The following is an 18,345-nucleotide window of genomic DNA, read 5'->3' on the forward strand; positions in this document are numbered from 1 at the left end:
GTCTCACTATACATTCATTCATACTCACAGTTGTCTACAACTGACTGAGGACAAAATGACATGAGTTATACCCACAAGAAACACTCCCATAGAGAAACTGGTGCTTTAGAGTATTTGTAAAGTGAGGGGATTTAATGTCTTTCATCTTCCCTGAGTCTGAAATTGAAATCTTCAAGATAGGTTAAGTCTTCCGTACTGACTCATTTAAAAAGGTGATTTTAATTTACAAAAGACAAAGTGGGAATATATTTGTAAACATTTATTCTTTTGAACTGAAAAAGGCTTGCATCAGCACACATTGTACAGCCTTGCAAATTGAAAAAAAGGTTCCTTGTTCATAAGTGCAATGAATCTTTGATGTCCAGTGATCCGCTGCAAACAATGAAAACACATTTTAAACCACTTAAGAAGTTTCCAGCACTCATCAAATGCATTTCCTCAGGTGACAAAAAAAAAAAAAAAAAAAAAAAAAAATCCACAAGGAAGGGAATGCAAATAAGTGGCATTTAGTTATCAGAGGGACACTTTAAAAAAAAAAAAGTGGAAGTATTTTCCTGCCTAGAATGATTCCTATTCCCCTTTGAATCTAAGTGGTTTGATTAAGAGGTGTTAAGAACATAATTTACTTGACAGTGTTCATATGACCTAAGTGAATAAGGAAAGGACCCTATGAGGGAATTCTTTATTTTGTGGAAATTGTTTGTGTTTAGAGATACAGGGGAAGAGTAATCCTGTTTGTGAGCTCTCCTTAGTCACCTACTGGGCCCCCCAAAAGACAGTATGTGGTTTAACTTGGCTACTCCACTCCTGCATTCTTATTCCCCCAAATTCTATGTGCTGGCTGCAAAAAAGAAATACAGGTTGCAACTGGTGGTACTCATTTTGAAGAATAATTTGCTGTACAATAGAGCTTTGGATCTGATACAAGAATTCAGAAATATAAAACAAAATAACTATAAAAGTTAGGAGGCATTTGAACAGCATTTCCTCAGAAAAAGCTGCTAACTCTGTATCACTCTGATGTGGATTCCTACAGTCATTTGGGGTGAAACGTGTATTTTTCCCCTCTTTGCTGGATCACCGGCCTGTCTTCAGAAGTTGTAACGCCATGACCACACATCTTAGGAGGCTCTATCGTGTTAACAGAAGCTCCCGATACCAAGCCAGTTAAAGATGGGTGACGATGGGGGGACCACAAAGGCCAAGGGTCTGAGGTGGCTGTTACTGAGAACTTGCCCTTTCCAAAATGTGAAAGTCATAGTGCTTCTTGCTTGTTCTCAGCTTAAACTTGTTAACCGAGTTAATTTGTTTCTTCAATGCATTCTGCGCAGCGGAGATGGAGGGGAATGTGGCTAGGACGGTGTACGTGGAGGCCAAGTCACTGGGTTTCGAGCGTTCGGGGTTGACAGTGCTGTCACCGCTGCCACAACAGAGAGGGTGACGGCGCATTTGGGGCTGGGACTGAGGGTCCCGGAGCCACCGGATCTTGGCGCCAATTTTAAAGAGTTCCCCAAAGAGCTTCTCGGCTTCCATGCGAGTTATTCCATCTGGTAGTTCAGTAATTTCCAAGACCTTCCCAACAACTAGAATGGAAAAGGCAGAGAATTAATCCCTGTTACCAAGAGGTGGACAGAATGTACTGCAGACTCAAATGACACAGGAAATGAACACAATTTTCTGAAACCATTCAAATCCACAAAGTTATGCTTGGTATGGCCATCTTCTAAATATTTCTTACTTACCCCCAAGCAAGGGGGGCAGAGAGACCCATGCCACCGGCCACACTCACAGCCTCACGTACAAAATGCAGCCTGTGCAGTGGCTTCTTCAAACTAGGTGTGTGCTCCTGGGTACAGTTTCCTGAACTTCGAATTCCCATTGTCAAATTGTACGTTATCTTCAATTTTTATTTTTTGGCTGTATCATGAGGCATGTGGGATCTTTTTTTCTTTATTTTTTAATTATTTATTTATTTATTTTTTGGCATGTGGGATCTTAGTTCCCTGACGGGGGACAGAACCCATGCCCCCTGCATTGGAAGTGCAGCCTTAACCACTGGACCACAAGGGAAGTATTCTGTATGTTATCTTTAAAATAGCACTTGCCCTAACAAACCCAAGGCTATTGAATAGAAAGTTAAGGTACAGACTTGAAAGCCCTCTGCCATAGAAAGGCAATGTATTTGTTCTTCAGATTATACTGCCTGAAGGGTGTAAAGAATACTTCCTTTCTCAAAGAATACACAGGCAATGCATTTCATCCTACCTGTTCCTCTCTCACATCTCTTTCGAATCCCTTTGGTCCCTGCACTCCTCCTAAACCTACCTTTGCTTCAGTACTCCCAGACCCGAAATGAGACAGAATTAAAAGAACATTCAAGAAGCCTGCATTATAGACAGCATAACTGTCTAAGACTTTGTGTAGGATTCTAGACAAGGAAAACCCACTTCTGTGGTGTGGCAGTTTAAGACTCTCAGGCCAACAGTCTATAGAAGCACATCCGGATGCCTCCTGGGGACACACCTGCTTCTCCTGCACCCAGGTCGGTGGAGGCAGCTTTTTTGGCTTGCTTCCTTCCTCGGTTGCCATGCCTGTTGCCAGACTGACCCTGAAAATCCACAAACATGAGAAATAAGGTTGATGCTGCTTCAAAATGTAATTGCAGTGTCTGACCACTTAACAACTAACCGCACTCAGTCTGGGGTTTGTACCTTAGAAGAAAAAAAAAACCCACCTCCAGGCCTTCTGAATTCTGCCTCAGCAGCAGCAGAACTTTAACCCATCACTTGCTGACAGTCTTTTGTAAGTAATGGCACCCAATGCCTCCTGCCGCCCGCCCCCAACCCCTCATATCTGGACTGTGCTGGGAACTGATGCCCCCACCACCCTCTCCCTCACTCTGCTCTCGGTAGGGCCAGGGCGCCCCGCTCTCAGCAGCCAACAAGGCCCAGGAAGTCAGAGAGCAGCTCTCACACCTGTTGGGCTGGAATGTGTCCGTGCAGAACAGCAGGAGGGTTGTACTGCAGGGTCTGGCCAAGTAACGGGTATCTGGCATCTCCTGAAAGTTAATAAAAAACCATTTTCACATTTTCCTTTACTCGGGTACAGAGTACTTCACAGAGTTTTCTCAGCTGTCTCAGGATGAGAGAGGGAACATATTCTACCAAATAGAATAAAAAAGTGGAGGTACTAACATATTTTTTTAAAAAATTAAAAGCCTCCACATATCCTTCAAAGAGCTGGGATAAACTCCTTCGAGCATTAGGGACTAATAACAACAGTTATGAAGGAGGTTAAGTGGGAGGAGCTTGTAGAAAAGTTAGCATGGAGAGAAACTTCTCTGTAAACCTTAACATTCTAAGTGAAATCCTCCAAAGGAACTGTAAGAATTCATTCCGCCCATCTGAGATACTAAAATCCACATTTTCTCTGATGGTTAAAAGTGAACAGAACATACATTCAGGGGACAAAAGAACCTTGGAAAAACATGAAGCTATCTCCCCCAAATCATTATTAATTACTAAAAATATATTTTCTTTCACACCTTAGTGACCAGAGTCATCCCATGGGAAGCGCTTCACACATGCTGACTGCAAAAGTTTTGTCTGTAATGTTTTCATTTGTTGTATTCTCATTTTAACTGTAAGTCCCCAAATGTAGCACACTCAGTGTCTGGAGGAGGGTTATGGGTGGGTGCTAAGAGAGCATCTTCGGGAAATCATACAGTGCTTCTCCTGGTAGTTTCCTAACAGAGACAAGCGAGGCGTGAGCCTCTTGCCACTGTGTGGAGCTCTTTTCTGATGAACACTGTCAGGGTGCTTGGGCAGCTCCCTGGTAGAACACACCCACGACATACTTGCTCCTTCCTAAACACTAGCTGAAGGGCAGGTACAACAGGAAGGTTTAGCGCTGAGACCAGACACAATTTTAAGCACGAAGACGGAGTGAAGTGGTATTTTATTGAGATTTTAATACCCCTTTCCTCAATGAATGATGTTGAGCACATTTTCAACGGCTTACTGGACACCTGTTTGTCTTCCTTTTTGAAATTACCATATAACTTGTTCTTAAAAATACAGATACTACTCTCCTTTTTAATGATTCCTTAAGACATTATTATTATTTTTAAAATATTTACTTATGTATTTACTTGGCTGTGCCAGGGCTTAGTTGTGGCATTTGGGATCTTAGTTCCCCAAACAGGGATCAAACCTGGGATGCCTGCAGTGGAAGTGTAGTCTTAACCAGCGTACTGCCAGGGAAGTACCACTAATTAATTATTAATTGTGATGAAACATTAAGATCAGGAGAGAAAACGGTAACAAATGAAAATGCCCAAGGAAGGTGAAAATGCAGTCCTTTGGAAAAGGAAAGGTAGCAATACCAGGTAAATTACAAATTGATGGGGAGTGAACGGATATCTTAAAATTCTGAGGCTGTGACTAGCTTTCTGCACTTACCTTGCCCAGAGACAAAAGGTCTAGAAAACTGGGGTATGATGGAAAGTGGTGGTCCAGAGGGACGGACAGTTTTCAGGGTAGACAGCTGCGCTGGTGCTGGTGACTGAGCTGGTGAAATAATGGGACTACTGAGTTGAGGACTGTGCTGCAATTATATCAAGAAAACAGGCCAGCATTTTAGTCAGGGTTTTCCAAGAGTTCCTTTTGGACAGAAATTTTTATTCTTTCTGACTACAAATATGTACACATTACATCATTATAATAGGTACTTGTTATTTAAGAAGTTAAAACAGTACAGAAATTTATAACTTCCAATTCCCAAGGATAAACACTAGTAACACTGTTTCTATGCATACGTATCCATATATCTGCTTTACAAAAATGGAAACAGACTATACTTCCTATTTTTGAATTTTACTTTTGTACTTTTAAAATAGTATTGTAGATACTTTTCCATTAGAAAATATACCCTATACACCATACTGGTAGAATTTTACTAGCTTTTAAAATTGCCCATGTACTTAACTGAGAGTTTTTCTCCCTAGTATGGCTTCATATTACTGTTTAGTATTATACTTTCATTTCCCTCTGCAGTGGCTCCTTTGAGAATTTCTGGTAGGGCAGGTCTCAAATTTTGTTTATCTAGAAATTTTTAATTTTCCCCTCACTTCTAAAGAACAGTTTTACTAGTTATAAAATTCTTGGTTGACAGTTTCTTTTTTTTTAAGTTTAGCACTTTGAATACATTTATTCATTTTTTGCCCCAAAATGTCTTTTGACTAATATTCAAGGAAGATCCCCATACATTGCATCTGATTGTTAGAACTCTTGAGTCTTTTTAAATTTATAATAGACTCATCCTTCAATTCAAAATGCCATTTGTTTGTTAAAGAAATAGGCAATTTGTCCAATAAAATATCTGTGGTACCTATAAACTGTTTTTTATTTTCTTCCTGTATTTTCTGTAAATTAATAGCCAGACTTAGAGAGGCTTGATTAGATTCAGGTACTATTTTCTTTGGCCGCCCAGGCACGGCTTGTGGATTCCTTAGTTTCTTGACCAGAGATAGAACCTGGGCCCACTTTGATGCTACAATTGATCAGTTGCTTCAAGTGTTGTTTGCCTAATCTACCTATTTGAAAGCTTCCCATAAATCTTTTCCTGATGTTTTTGATGTTCCCTTGTTCATTACTTTAATAGGATTCCAAAATAGTGCTTTTAAAATTCTATCATTGTTTTTAAATTTATTGATTGCATTTCTTCTATGATGAAGAGCCTTCCCTCATCAACCTTCTGGTTACAGTAAAATACAGTTCATATAGGAAAGGCAAGATAGCAACTTAATTCATTTTCTTTAATAAAATTCAGATCTAGTTTATCTTCTTAATTTCTAAATTTAAAAATGTTTAACTAAGCAAACATTGGGAAACAGTATTTAAATTATCTGGCTATAGAGAATGTCCAAACTTCTTTACTAATCTGTTTGAGAAGATTTCAAATTCAGCATCAAGTCATAGGTTGGTCAATTTTATGTGACTAAGTGTTGAAAGTTTTAAAAATATAATAGACAAAAGAAGCATCTTACCTGAACAATACTGTCTACACTACTAAATTCCACACACTTCTGTCCTCTCTGGTGATCACAGTAATATTTGTTTTGCTTCCACTGTGGGGGTGAGTGGGCACGAGGCTGAGGATTGTTTGGTACACTGAGCTGCACCATCACCATTCCGCCCCCAGGTGGTGGAGGTGGCACAGCTGAAAATCAGAATTAGGGCCCAGCAATGAGCATACTTTAGCAAATAGCTAGTTTCTTTAAACACCAAGATAATGACAATACTTTTATATCTCTGACCAAAATTTTATTGTTATTTATGTAAGCCAGATTTAAGCTCTGATGCTTCATACAAATGTTGTGTGTTTAAAAAAACATTGAAATTGACTCTGTAGACCCAAACATCTTACTTATCCTAAACATAATCGGTCAGGAACATCCAGTTATCTAAAAGACCTAGTAGAGAGTAGCACAACTGTGATATGACCTATAAAAGTGCTTAATTTTTAAAATAAATTTATTTTCAAATAAGCATTATTCTAAATACATAAAGGAAAACTGGGAAAATGGAGTACCCTACAGAAATTTGGATATATGGTAAAAAGTCATCTTTTGAGTGAATCAACTTCATGTGGTAGGGAAAAGTTTGGCATATGGGATTGAGAAAGCATAATTTCAGTGCTCTAAAATGTCCTCTGACTCAGAGAAAATTATTTACCCTCTTTTATTGTATTTTCTCATTTGAAAACGGCTAGGAAGACCACTTTGGCTGACTTTAAAAGAGCTGAAATAATCACGTGATAGCTGTTCACGGCTGTCAGCCACTGACAGCTGTTGGGTACAAGTGGACCACAGTGTCTCGTCTGAGCATCAGTGCTGTAGCCCTCCTAGTACTAGGAATGTAGCTGCCACTCACCACTTCAGTAAGGTAAGGTGCCCTGGGGCCTGCCTCCAGGACCACTGTTTACACTGCAGGAATCGTACTGGTAATTTCCAGTTCACCAGGAATAGCACCAACCTGACCTGGGTAGGTACACCAGAGAAGGGCTGACTGCTAAGGAGTATCTCAAGGTTCTCCTTGGCCACAGCAGCCCATATTGATGCAGCCATTATTAGCCATATATTTGATAATCATCTATTGTTTCTCTGTTTCCTCGAGAGATTACATATGTCAACAGATCATTACAATAAAATATGGTCTTATGATAAAGGATTGTTTAAGAAACTAAGGAAGCAGAGAAAACAAAGCGACAAACTCAGTTTTAAGGACTGAGTAAGACGTTGCAGAAAACATGATTTCTGAGTCAAATTTTAAAGATACGCAGGATTTTGGCAACTGGATGGTGGGCTGGCAACACCAGGAGGAGGGAAGAATAGGTACAAAAGTATCTTTGGCAAGAAAAAGCATAGTACATTCTAGAAATAGAATTCTGATATAAATAGGAGGCTTAATTGCCGGGGAGTGGAGATGGAGAATCTATGCAAATTTTTAATTCAGAGGAATGACATGAAGAGACATCTGTTTCAGGACGATAATTCTTTAACTGTGTATGTGTGTCTGTATGTGTTGGGGAGGAGGAAGGCTGGGTATGCAGATAACATAAAAAAAGCAAAAGCAGAAGCAGTGAGGAAGGAGAGAACGGACCAGATTTGAGGAAATGGTGACAACCTAAGTGTGAAAGAGGAGAACAGAAGAGAGTTAGGATTTTGAAATCTGTATTGATCCCAATATGGAAGGTGAATAAAGGGATGAAAAGGGAGAAATACTAAATCTAAAGTGCCTTTGACATATTCCTGGTTAGGAAACGTCCAATAGGCAGTTGGCTATGTGGTCTTGTCATGGCAGAAGCAAATTTGGGAGACAGTGGCGAAAGCCAAGGTTGAAGCTTGGGAAGTGGTTGAATTTCCAAGGAAGAACCCAAAGGGTAATGAAAGAAAGTGTCCTAGAGGATATCAGTAAAGACGAGGCAGGCAGGAAGGAGAGCCTGAGGGGAGACAGAGGGCAGGGCTGTTGGTAGCGGGGAAGGAAGAAGTGGACTGAACCTGTGAAATCTGACTGCTCATGCGCCCTGAGCACCCTGGGCATATCTCAGCACCTAACAGGTTGAAAACCTTTTTTCCTAGAAATGTCCAAGGGACTTATTTCTCAGTTGGACAAACCATCCCGGCCACCCACCCCCCGGCCCCAATTATCTATTCATACCTGCACACTGGTGGCCTTGGAGCTGCTGGGAATTGCATGGTGAAGTAGTTCGAGGAAACTGTACTTGTTCTGATCCTGGATGTTGCAAGTAACCTACTGATGAGCTATGGGGGAATAAAATCAAACAAGTACAAAAACACAGCACAATGAGATGGAGATGACTGTAAACATTCTTTGAATGAACAGTCCTGTAAATTTATTTAAATAAAATTATTTTTCAAGTAGTAAGCTTACTACAAGCCAAATTAACTCTTTTTAAAATTGTGAGTTATATGTAATTACTTTCTGAATAAAAATCATTTTGTTTTTGACAATAACACAGATATAAAAAAAAAAAAAACCTGCTGATTTCATTGCTCTTATTCTTTTAAAAGTTATTCTAAATAGGGTTTTTGTACTGTTCAAATAATCATTTTAAAAAGAAGAAAAAACTCACTAATTTTACAAAATAAAAAAGTACTTTATTTGAATCTCATTAAGCTATATTTTAGAAAAGAAAATATGCAGTTGGACAATGATGAGACAGAAAAAAGGTTTTATTCCTTAAAAAATGTAATATATAAGGAATAAAATAAACACTAGAACATGATTCTAACATTCTAATATAAATACTGACAAAAATAAAAGGCTGTTATTGTAAAATATGTCTTTAAGGTTTTCCCTGTTTAGCAATTTTTCAGGAAAAGAGTGAAAATCATAGAGCAATACTGTGAATTCTGAAGTAATTAGAAATCTTCATTTACTATAAAACCCTGTTACCATCCTTTTTTCATCATTTAAGTCAACTTTCTTTACATAGTATTTTATTTCTTAATATAGCTTTAACCACGTTTTGCATTTACATCTCACATAACTGCATCAAAAAATACACATTCGAGCCAATGATTGAATTAGAAAGAATACAGGGAGACATGCTAACACCATGATGACACAATCAGTCAAATTCAGGCTCTGGGACATTCTACAAAACAAATGTGTGAAAACGTAAGCCATACTTGTGGGGTAGTTGATAATACAAAGACCAATTGGGTATTTGATATAATTAAGAAATTAATTGTTAAATTTTTTAGAATGTGAAATAGTACTCCTAAGCTAGGTAGGTTAAAAAAAACCTTTTAGAGATACCTATAATGAAATACTCATAAATGAAATAATACAATACTTCGGTTTTTTTAAAATAACGTGAGAGGAGGATGAAGTAGAAGTTTAAATGAAAACAGATTAGTTGTTAATCGATAAATGTAGAAACTAAGTGATGATAAATGTAGAAACTAAGTGATGCTACACGGGGCTGCAGTGCACTTCTGTTTACATTACTGTGTATTTAAAAATGTCTGTAATGAAAAGTTTATAAATGATTCTCTAACTCAGGCTGACAAGTCTCCAATTAATAATTTGTAAAGTTTTACTGTTTTCTGTGGCAGTAACTCAGTGTAGTTCAATAAAAGGGAAGAAGAAAGGAATGTATGGGGATGAATTGATAAAAAGTGATTTTCGGCCATATGACAGAATGGAAAAGTAGTACTTTCTAAACTGATACTAATTATGATCAGAATGTGTTATGAGTATTAGCCATCTGCAGAAATAATACAGCTCAGGCATAGTTTGTAAAATGTACTGCGACTGGGTAGAATAGAAAGCTACACCATAGGATAGAAGGATTTTTAGGTTCTTCTTTCTTCATTGGGATAAAAATCCAATAGGATCTTAACTATGTTAAAAACTACATGAAAGTGAAGAGTTGCTCAGTCATGTCTGACTCCTTGCGACCCCATGGACTATATAGTCCAGGGAATTCTCCAGGCCAGAATACGGGAGTGGGTAGCCTTTCCCTTCTCTAGGGGATCTTCCATACCGAGGGATTGTACCCAGGTCTCCCGCACTGCAGGCAGATTGTTTACCAGCTAAGCCACAAGGGAAGCCCAACAATACTGGAGTGGGTAGCCTAACCCTTCTCCAGCGGATCTTCTCCACCCAGGAATTGAACTGGGGCCTCCCACATTGCCCGCGAATTCTTTACCAAATGAGCTATCAGGGAAGCCCTAAAACTACATACAATGAGAAGAAAGATAAAGAGAATGTGGTATGACCATGACAACAGAAGTCACCTTAGGGTTGTAGATATATTTGCTGATTCCTGATAATTTATACTTGCTTTTGCATTTTCCAAAAACACATGCATGCATTTTATAATCACTAAAAATACCCTGTGAAAACTGCTTGCAAGGTTCTACTTTTAAATGTTGTATCAGGAATTTAGTATCAATTAATAATCTGAATCTTCTTCAGAAGTCACAGTATGGCCTGTGATCTTCTGAAATATAAAACACCTCCAATTCATCTGAAGGACAGACCTCAGTCAGGTTTGTTCTCTCTAGAAGAAAATATTAGCTTTCTGCCATATAAGCCTTTTGTAATTCAAAGTGATTTTCACTTTATTTATTTTTTATGATGAGGGTATCTATTTAGGACAATATAAATAAGCCCTCAATCAATTTGAATTTGACCAAACTAATATGCTCAATTAATGAAAATGAATGTCAAGTAAAACTTCTGTTGTCCAATATCTGGAGTTTTCCCTTAGATGCAAATGGCCAATTTTTTTAGGTTTTCTGGTTAAATGCTTCTATTCCTAGATGTATTTAATTTATAGTTTACCTGTTTTCAATCTGAAATAGTGGGAAAACAAAACAAAACTATGTAGACTAAAAAACAGAGAAAATATATTTCAGAGACAAAACAAAACAAAAACTATGTAGGGACATCTAGGATAAGATTGCTGCTTTCACTGAGAACTGAATCTACTTTGTATCCTGGCAGTTAAGACAAATTGTTCAATCCAGAGAATTGTAAGACTCTGCCAGGATGATAAAGGAAGCAAGTATGTAAGCCTCTGGCAGGTGATGGATTACAGACATATCATAATTGTATTCTATGATGAATTTAAAGCAAGTAGTTAATTACAGAGGAATGTAGTCATTTGACAGAAGATATGAAACACAGTTCATGTTTTACTAGGCAACTGAGAGGATAAAAGGGAGATCTTGTCCAAAGAGAGGATTACTTCCCTTTAAAAATAGATGGGATGCAGAAGTACTTGCAGTAAGGGCTAATGTTTTCCTTAAAAACAAACTTGTATTTTTCAAGTACTTGAATGAGACCAGAGGGTCTGCACTGCACACTTTACATAAAAGATGCCTTTGGTTTGAGAAATTTACAGGCAGCTATTATCAAACACAATCAAACACAAAGGTGTTTATGGTGCTTCTGGGTGAATGACTGAGTTTGAAATGGACCATATTCTAACTAAGCCACTAGTATAAACTGGTTCTTATCAAGCACCTGTGTTAGTGGATCTATGGATATATCACTTTACTGGCTCACTGCAGTGGTAGAAAACATTCACCAAACAGTAATTTTAGTTTTAGTACAGCTGGTCCTAAGGTGCTCTTTTTGACAATACCTTAGCTACTTATTAAGTCTGCTCCTACAGTGAGACCATAACATTGCCACTGGCACTCAGGATGATGCTTGTACACCTGCTGTGTGATATAGCTGGAGAAGAGGCATCCCATTTCTCAAACAGCTTCATAAAATCTTTTAGAATAATTTCAAAATATAGAAGGCCAAATAATATAATTTCTTATTTTTTGAACCAAATTTCACCTATTAGAGAATGACTTCTAGCACAACAGCTGAGTTTACTCATCTTATCTCCCCACTGAGACTGGTGAAAGCTATTAAAGGTGATAGAAATGATCCTAAGGATGAAAAGCAAAATAGAAACATTTATTCAAGAACATCTATGAAAAGCTGCTAAGAAAGATGAGTCTGGTATTTGAAACAATATCGCTCCCTCCTGCCTCTCTCAGTGAAATACAGCCTACTCAAGACCACTGCAGCAAAGAACACAGAGCTCCCTCTCCCCACAACACCCAGAGGAAGGGTTTCTTCCTAGGAGTGGTATGTCAGCTTTCTCATCCTGCTCCCAGGTACCTGCTGCTGAAGCTAAATCCTGAGTGAATGAAGGTGAGAGATGGGAACTCCTTTTCCTTCAACATCCATGTGTAGGACAGAGGGTCTACTGTGGGTGTGGTGTACTGAGAATACCGGGGTTCTGGTCAGATCACCTTTGCCCCATCTCATGAAGTGGTGATTTCATGCCAGTGATCCCAGGCTGCGGTCTCCTCACCCTCCACCAAAAGTTCTCAACTTATAGGGTAGGATGTTATTTCAAGAAAAGCTAATCACTGTCCATACCCCCAGCTTCTGAGCCCCGGCTCAGAGATTTCTGGGCAGAAAACAGGTCATAAAACAGATAGCATCTAATGTTTTCTCAAAAGAATGGTCTTCAATTGTAACAGAGAGGAAAGATGTTCACACCTACAGGTGCTTTCAAGAACAGCGAAAAGTCAAAGTCACTTAGTCTTGTCTGACTCTTTGCAATCCCAGGCCGTTGCCTGCCAGGCTCCTCTGTCCATGGAATTCTCCAGACAAGAATACTGGAGTGGGCAGTTGTTCCCTTCAAGAACAGGAGTGGAAAAAAAAAAAAGAAAAAAGAACAGGAGTGGGTGTGATAAAGACAACTGGGAGGAGATGTTAAGATTCAGGCTAAATTGTAGGCCTGCTAGTTCGCAGGAGGGAAACAGGTAAAAATACAGCAGGAATGATCCTTTCTTAGGGCAGAATAAAAACCAAATACTGACTACAAAAACTTTTCCTTCAAAGGAGCACGATTTTGACTGAATTACTTTGTAGAGCAATCTGTGAGTCAGAGCATTATTGGAAGCAACAGAGTAATCAGTTGGCAGCTAGTGGATGCTGTCAAGGAAAAAAGAAAACTGTGATTCCAGGATGACTGTGAGAATACCCAAAGTAGTTTTCCTGCTTGAGGAACAACATCAGAGGCTGAACATTGGTGTGGTGGGAAGCTTAAACAGACTTCACTGAGCAATCCAGTCAGTCAGTGAACAAATTCACAAGCGAACGACAATAACCAGACAGGCCACCTTATTTAAGATATCCAATTAAAAAAATTACAAGGTATGCAAATAAACTGGAAAGTGTAACCCCTACTTTGGACACAAGCAGGGAGCAGAAGCTGCCTGAGAGAAAGATTTTTCACATTTATCAGAAAGACCATAGTGTAGAACATTATAGACATGTTCACAGAAACAAAGAAAATCATGATTGAGGAAGTAAAGATGGAATGGTGACAAGGTTGCATTAACAAATAGAGAACACTAATAAAAGAGAGAGAAATTATATTAAAAAGTACCAAATGGAAATTATGGAGTTTAAAAACTGCTAAAATATAAAATTCACTAGAAAGGCTCAGCAGCAGATGTTAACTGGCAGAAGAAAGAATAAATGAACTTGAAGACAGACTGAAAGATTACACAAGGTAAAGAACAGAGAGGAAAAGGGACACAGAGCAAAGAACTCCAGAGAGATGTGGGGCGTTGTTAAACAAACTCACACACATATAATGGGGATTATCAGAGAGGAGTGCAATAAAGATATTCCAAGAAATAAGGGCTGAAAACAGCTCAAATTTATTGGGGGGGGGGGCGGGGAGGGGGAAGACCTATTCATCCAGGAACCTGAAAAAACTTTTAGCAGAATAAATGCAGAGACCCAAAGAGATACCACAGTAAAAATGCTGAAAGTCAAACACAAGCAGTATAAGAAAAATGATTAGTTGTTTACAATGTAACCCCAGTAAAATTTACAGCTGACTTCTAAGCAGACACAACGGAAGTCAGAAGGCAGTGGGATAACATACTCAAAATGGTCAAGGAAAAATACCTGTCAGCAAAGATTCTTAAATTCAGTAAAGCTATTTTCCAAAATGAAGGCAAAACAAAGACTTTGTAAGTAAAAACTTAAAAGTAAGTAAAAACTTAAAAACTTACTTCTGTAAGTAAAAACTGAGAATTTGTTGCTGGCACACATACCTACAGTAGGCACTAACTAGAATAAACAGAAAGAGTACAGTATTATGGTCTTAATGTTTGCATCCCTCCCAGATTCACATGTTGAAGCCCTAACCTAATATAATGGTATTTGGAAATGGGGCCATGGAGAGGTAGCTAGGGTTAGATGGGGTCATGTGGGTGGGGCCCTGGTCCAATGGGATTAGTGCTCTGACAAGGAAAGACATCAGGGAGCTTGCTGTCTTTCTGCTTGGACACACTGCAGAAAGGACAAATGGGCTCACAATGAGAAAGTGGCCATCTGCAAACCAAGGGAAGAGCCTTCAGCACGTATCAACCCTGCTGGTATCTCGATTTTGGACCTTCAGTATCCAGAACAATGAGAAAATAAATTTCTGTTGTTTATGCCACCCAGTCTATGACCGTTTGTTGTGGCAGCTTGAACAGACTAACACAACCAAGTACAGGTATTTATGTAATTGGAAAGACAGTAGAAACGAACATTTTCCCTTTCTTCTGATTTAAGAAGCAAATGTATAAAATAATATGTACATAATGTAATGTCAGACCTATAACATATAGAAATGTAACATATGTGCCAATAATAGCACAAAGGATGTGGATAGGAACAAACCTGTATGGGCTAAGAAAATGCCTACTGATGGTAAGGTAATTATCATTATAACAATGTATTGTGTTTGTAACATTAATATAATATGCATAACAAGAATATCAGGAAAAAAAAAGTATCAGGAGAGGGGGGGAAAAGAGCAGTTATGTAGAAGTAACTTTTCTCTATTTCACTAGAACTAAGCTAGCATAAAACAGAAGCTGATTGGATAAGTTAAGACACATATGATAAATCCTAGAAAAAAACACTAAAAAAAAAACCCCCTCTAGACAAAGGAGATAAATAACAAAAGCAAAATGGCAGACATAAGGCAAAGTACATCAGTAATAACATTAAATGTGAATGCATTAAATAATTCAATCAAAAGACAGATGTCAGAAGGATAAAAAATGATCCAATTATTAATATATACTGTCTATAGGAGACACAAAGGCTGAAAATAAAAAGACAGTAAAAGATACATCAAGGAGATCCAACCAGTCCATCCTAAAGGAAATCAGTCCTGGGTATTCATTGGAAGGACTGATGTTGAAGCTGAAACTCCAATACTTTGGCCACCTGATGTGAAGAGCTGACTCATCTGAAAAAACCCTGATGTTGGGAAAGATTGAAGGCAGGAGGAAAAGGGGACGACAGAGGATGAGATGGTTAGATGGCATCACCGACTCAATGGACATGAGTTTGGGTAAACTCTGTGAGTTGGTGATGGACAGGGAGGCCTGGCGTGCTGCGGTTCATGGGGTCGCAAAGAGTTGGACACGACTGAGCGACTGAATTGAAACTGAAAAAATACATCAAACAAACAGTAACCAAGAAAACTGGTGTGTCTATATTAATATCACACAAATCAGACTTTGAGACAAAAACTGTACAAGATAAAGCATTTCATAATGAAAAAAAGATCAGGAATATGTAACAGTTATAAACTCATCAGCTCCTACTAAAGGAGCAATACAGGAAACATACACTGAAAAATGAAAGGAGAAATATACAATTCAATGATAGTAGTTGGAGACTTCAATACAACATTTTCCTAACAGCTTCCTGGATCTTAGTTCCCCAACTAGGGATTGAACCCAGGCGCAAGACAGTCAAAGTGTGGAGTCCTAACCACTGGACTGCCCGGGAATTCCCAATACTAAACTTTCAGTAAGGAACAGATCAACAATACAGAAGATCAATAAGGAACAGAAACCCTGGACAACACTACAAACTAATTAGACCAAACAGACATCTATAGAACACTGTATCCAACAATAACAGAATTTACAATCTTTTCAAGTATACGTGGAGTATTCTCTAGGATAGACCATATGCTGGGCGATAAAGTGAACTTCAATAATCTTAAAAGGATAGAAATAATACAAAATAAATTCTCCAACAACAAAGAAATGAAATTAGAAATCAATAGTAGGATAAAGTTGGGAAGCACACATGTAAGTAGAAATTAAACATTACAATACTAAGCTACCAAAAGGCCAAAAAAGAAATCAAAAGAGAAACCAGAAAATACTTTGGGATGAATGAAAACATAACAGCAAGAGTTTAGAAGGAAAATTATATCTGTAAACGCCAATATTAAAAAAGAAGAAAGGACTTCATCAGTGGTGCAGTAGTAAAGAATGCACCTACCAATGCAGGGGACATGGGTTCAGTCCCCGGTCTGGGAAGATCCCACATGCCATAGGACAACTAAGGCTGTGAGCCACAGCTACGTAAGCCCATGCGCTCTAGAGTCCATGTGCTGCAACCAACAAGGAGTGTGCCACAACTACTGCAGCCTGCATACCACAGAGTCCATGCTCCATAATAAGAGAAGGCACAGAAAATGAGAAGTTCATGCGCCACAAATGGAGAGTGGGGGCTACTCTCTGCTTGCCACAACTAGAGAAAGCCTGTACGCAGCAATGAAGACCCAGTAAAACCAAAAATAAGTAAAAAAAAAAAAAAAGATCTCAGATCAATAATCTTCATTTTCATGTTATGACACTGGGGGTGGCCTGGGGGAGAGATCACCAAGCTTAAAGCAAGCCAAAGGAAGTAAATAAGAAAGATTACAATGGGAATAAACAAAATAGAGAACAGAAAAGAGAAAATCAATAGAAACCAAGAGCTGGATCATTGAAGAGATCAATAATGACAACTTTTTATTTAACTCACCAAGAAAAAAGGAGGGAAAACTCAAATTACTAGAATCAGAAACAAAGAAGGGAGATTACTACAGACTACAGAAATAAAAAGGATAATGAAATAGTATAAAAAACTGTATACCAAGAAAATAGATCAAGTTCCTAGAAACATACAAACTGCCAAAACAAACTCAAGTAGAAACTGATAATCAGATATAAACAGATAATCAGAGTGGACCTATAACAAATGAAGAGATTGAAGTAGCAATCATAAAACAACTCACATACACACACACACACCCTGGCATACAAGGCTTCATCACTATCACACTTAGAGAAAAGTTAACAATAATTCTTCATAAACTTTTTTTTCAAAACAGAAAACAATACTTCCCAACTCATTCTATATTACCCTAAAACTAAAACCAGACAAGGGCACCATAAGACCACAGACCAGTATCTCTTTTGACTATAAATGCGAAAATCTGACTGAATGTGACTTATCCCAGGAATGCCCAGGTCATTTAATATCTGAAAATCAATTAATGTAATATCTATTTTTTTCTCAATATGATACAGGGTACCTACAGAAAATCCACAACTGGGGCACTCTCCGTTCCCCTTCTGATGTCTATGTCACAAGCTTTCTCTGCCCCTTTTCATACTTTAATAAAACTCTACTATACAAAAGCTCTTGAGTGATCAAGCCTGGTCCCTGGTCCCGAAGCTAAATCTTCTTCTTTGGAGATCAAGAATCCAACATTGTTCAAAGTAAGCTATCAACATTGCCCCTGTTGAGAATGTATGGTATAAATATACCATGTTTCTAACTTTTTTGTTAGAATGAAGAGCCTTAATTTTGTATCTTTATACATATGTATTAAAATATTAATATATCCCCCCTCCAAAAAAAAAAAAAAGAAAATCCACAACTAACATCATGCTTAAGGTGGAAGATTGAATGCTCTCCAGTCATGAAGACAAGGATGTCAGCTCTCACAATGTGTACTGAACATAACACAAAGGTTCTAGCCAGGGCGATGAGGCAAGAAAATGAAATAAAAAGTACAAAAATTGAAAAATGTTAGTGTCATCATTCCTCTCTTCTCTTTATGGTTTTGCAAATATTATGATTGTTATTTCAAATTATTGTGTTTTTTTTTGATGGGAGGAAAGGACCCAATGTATTCTTAAGTAATAATTAGTTCACCTGAAAAGCAAGCCCCACATATCTACAGCTTTTATCAGCTACAAAAGATGATATCTGTGAAAATCCAAGAACAGATGGCAAGAAAATGTGTTTCTAAGAAGTCATTTGAAGAAAAAAAATGCAAAAAAACACACAAAAAACAACAAAAAGAAAGAAGTCATTTGGTTTTCTGCTTTTTTAAACCATTTGACATCTTACTGCCAATGATAGGCAAACAAGC

At 38.1% G+C, this 18,345-nt stretch overlaps 1 protein-coding gene across 7 annotated transcripts in view; it reads right to left on the minus strand.

Annotated features, from left to right (window-relative positions):
* Positions 1-244: 244 nt before the first annotated feature.
* Positions 245-18,345, minus strand: part of R3HDM1 (R3H domain containing 1) — a 152,905-nt gene continuing 134,804 nt past the window's right edge. For 6 of the 7 annotated variants that reach the window (XM_061135664.1, XM_061135663.1, XM_061135661.1 and 3 more), the window contains 6 exons: positions 8,220-8,323; positions 6,047-6,219; positions 4,461-4,605; positions 2,976-3,058; positions 2,524-2,608; positions 245-1,583 (listed from right to left, as the gene is read on the minus strand). In XM_061135664.1, coding sequence (XP_060991647.1) covers positions 1,222-1,583; positions 2,524-2,608; positions 2,976-3,058; positions 4,461-4,605; positions 6,047-6,219; positions 8,220-8,323 — 952 coding nt within the window. In that variant the 3' untranslated portion in view covers positions 245-1,221. Of the gene's footprint in view, positions 1,584-2,447; positions 2,609-2,975; positions 3,059-4,460; positions 4,606-6,046; positions 6,220-8,219; positions 8,324-18,345 lie in introns of all 7 variants that reach the window. The other variant, XM_061135665.1, reaches the window with a different exon arrangement.

This window comes from Dama dama, chromosome 33, assembly GCF_033118175.1.
Source record: "Dama dama isolate Ldn47 chromosome 33, ASM3311817v1, whole genome shotgun sequence".
Lineage (NCBI taxonomy): Eukaryota > Metazoa > Chordata > Mammalia > Artiodactyla > Cervidae > Dama > Dama dama.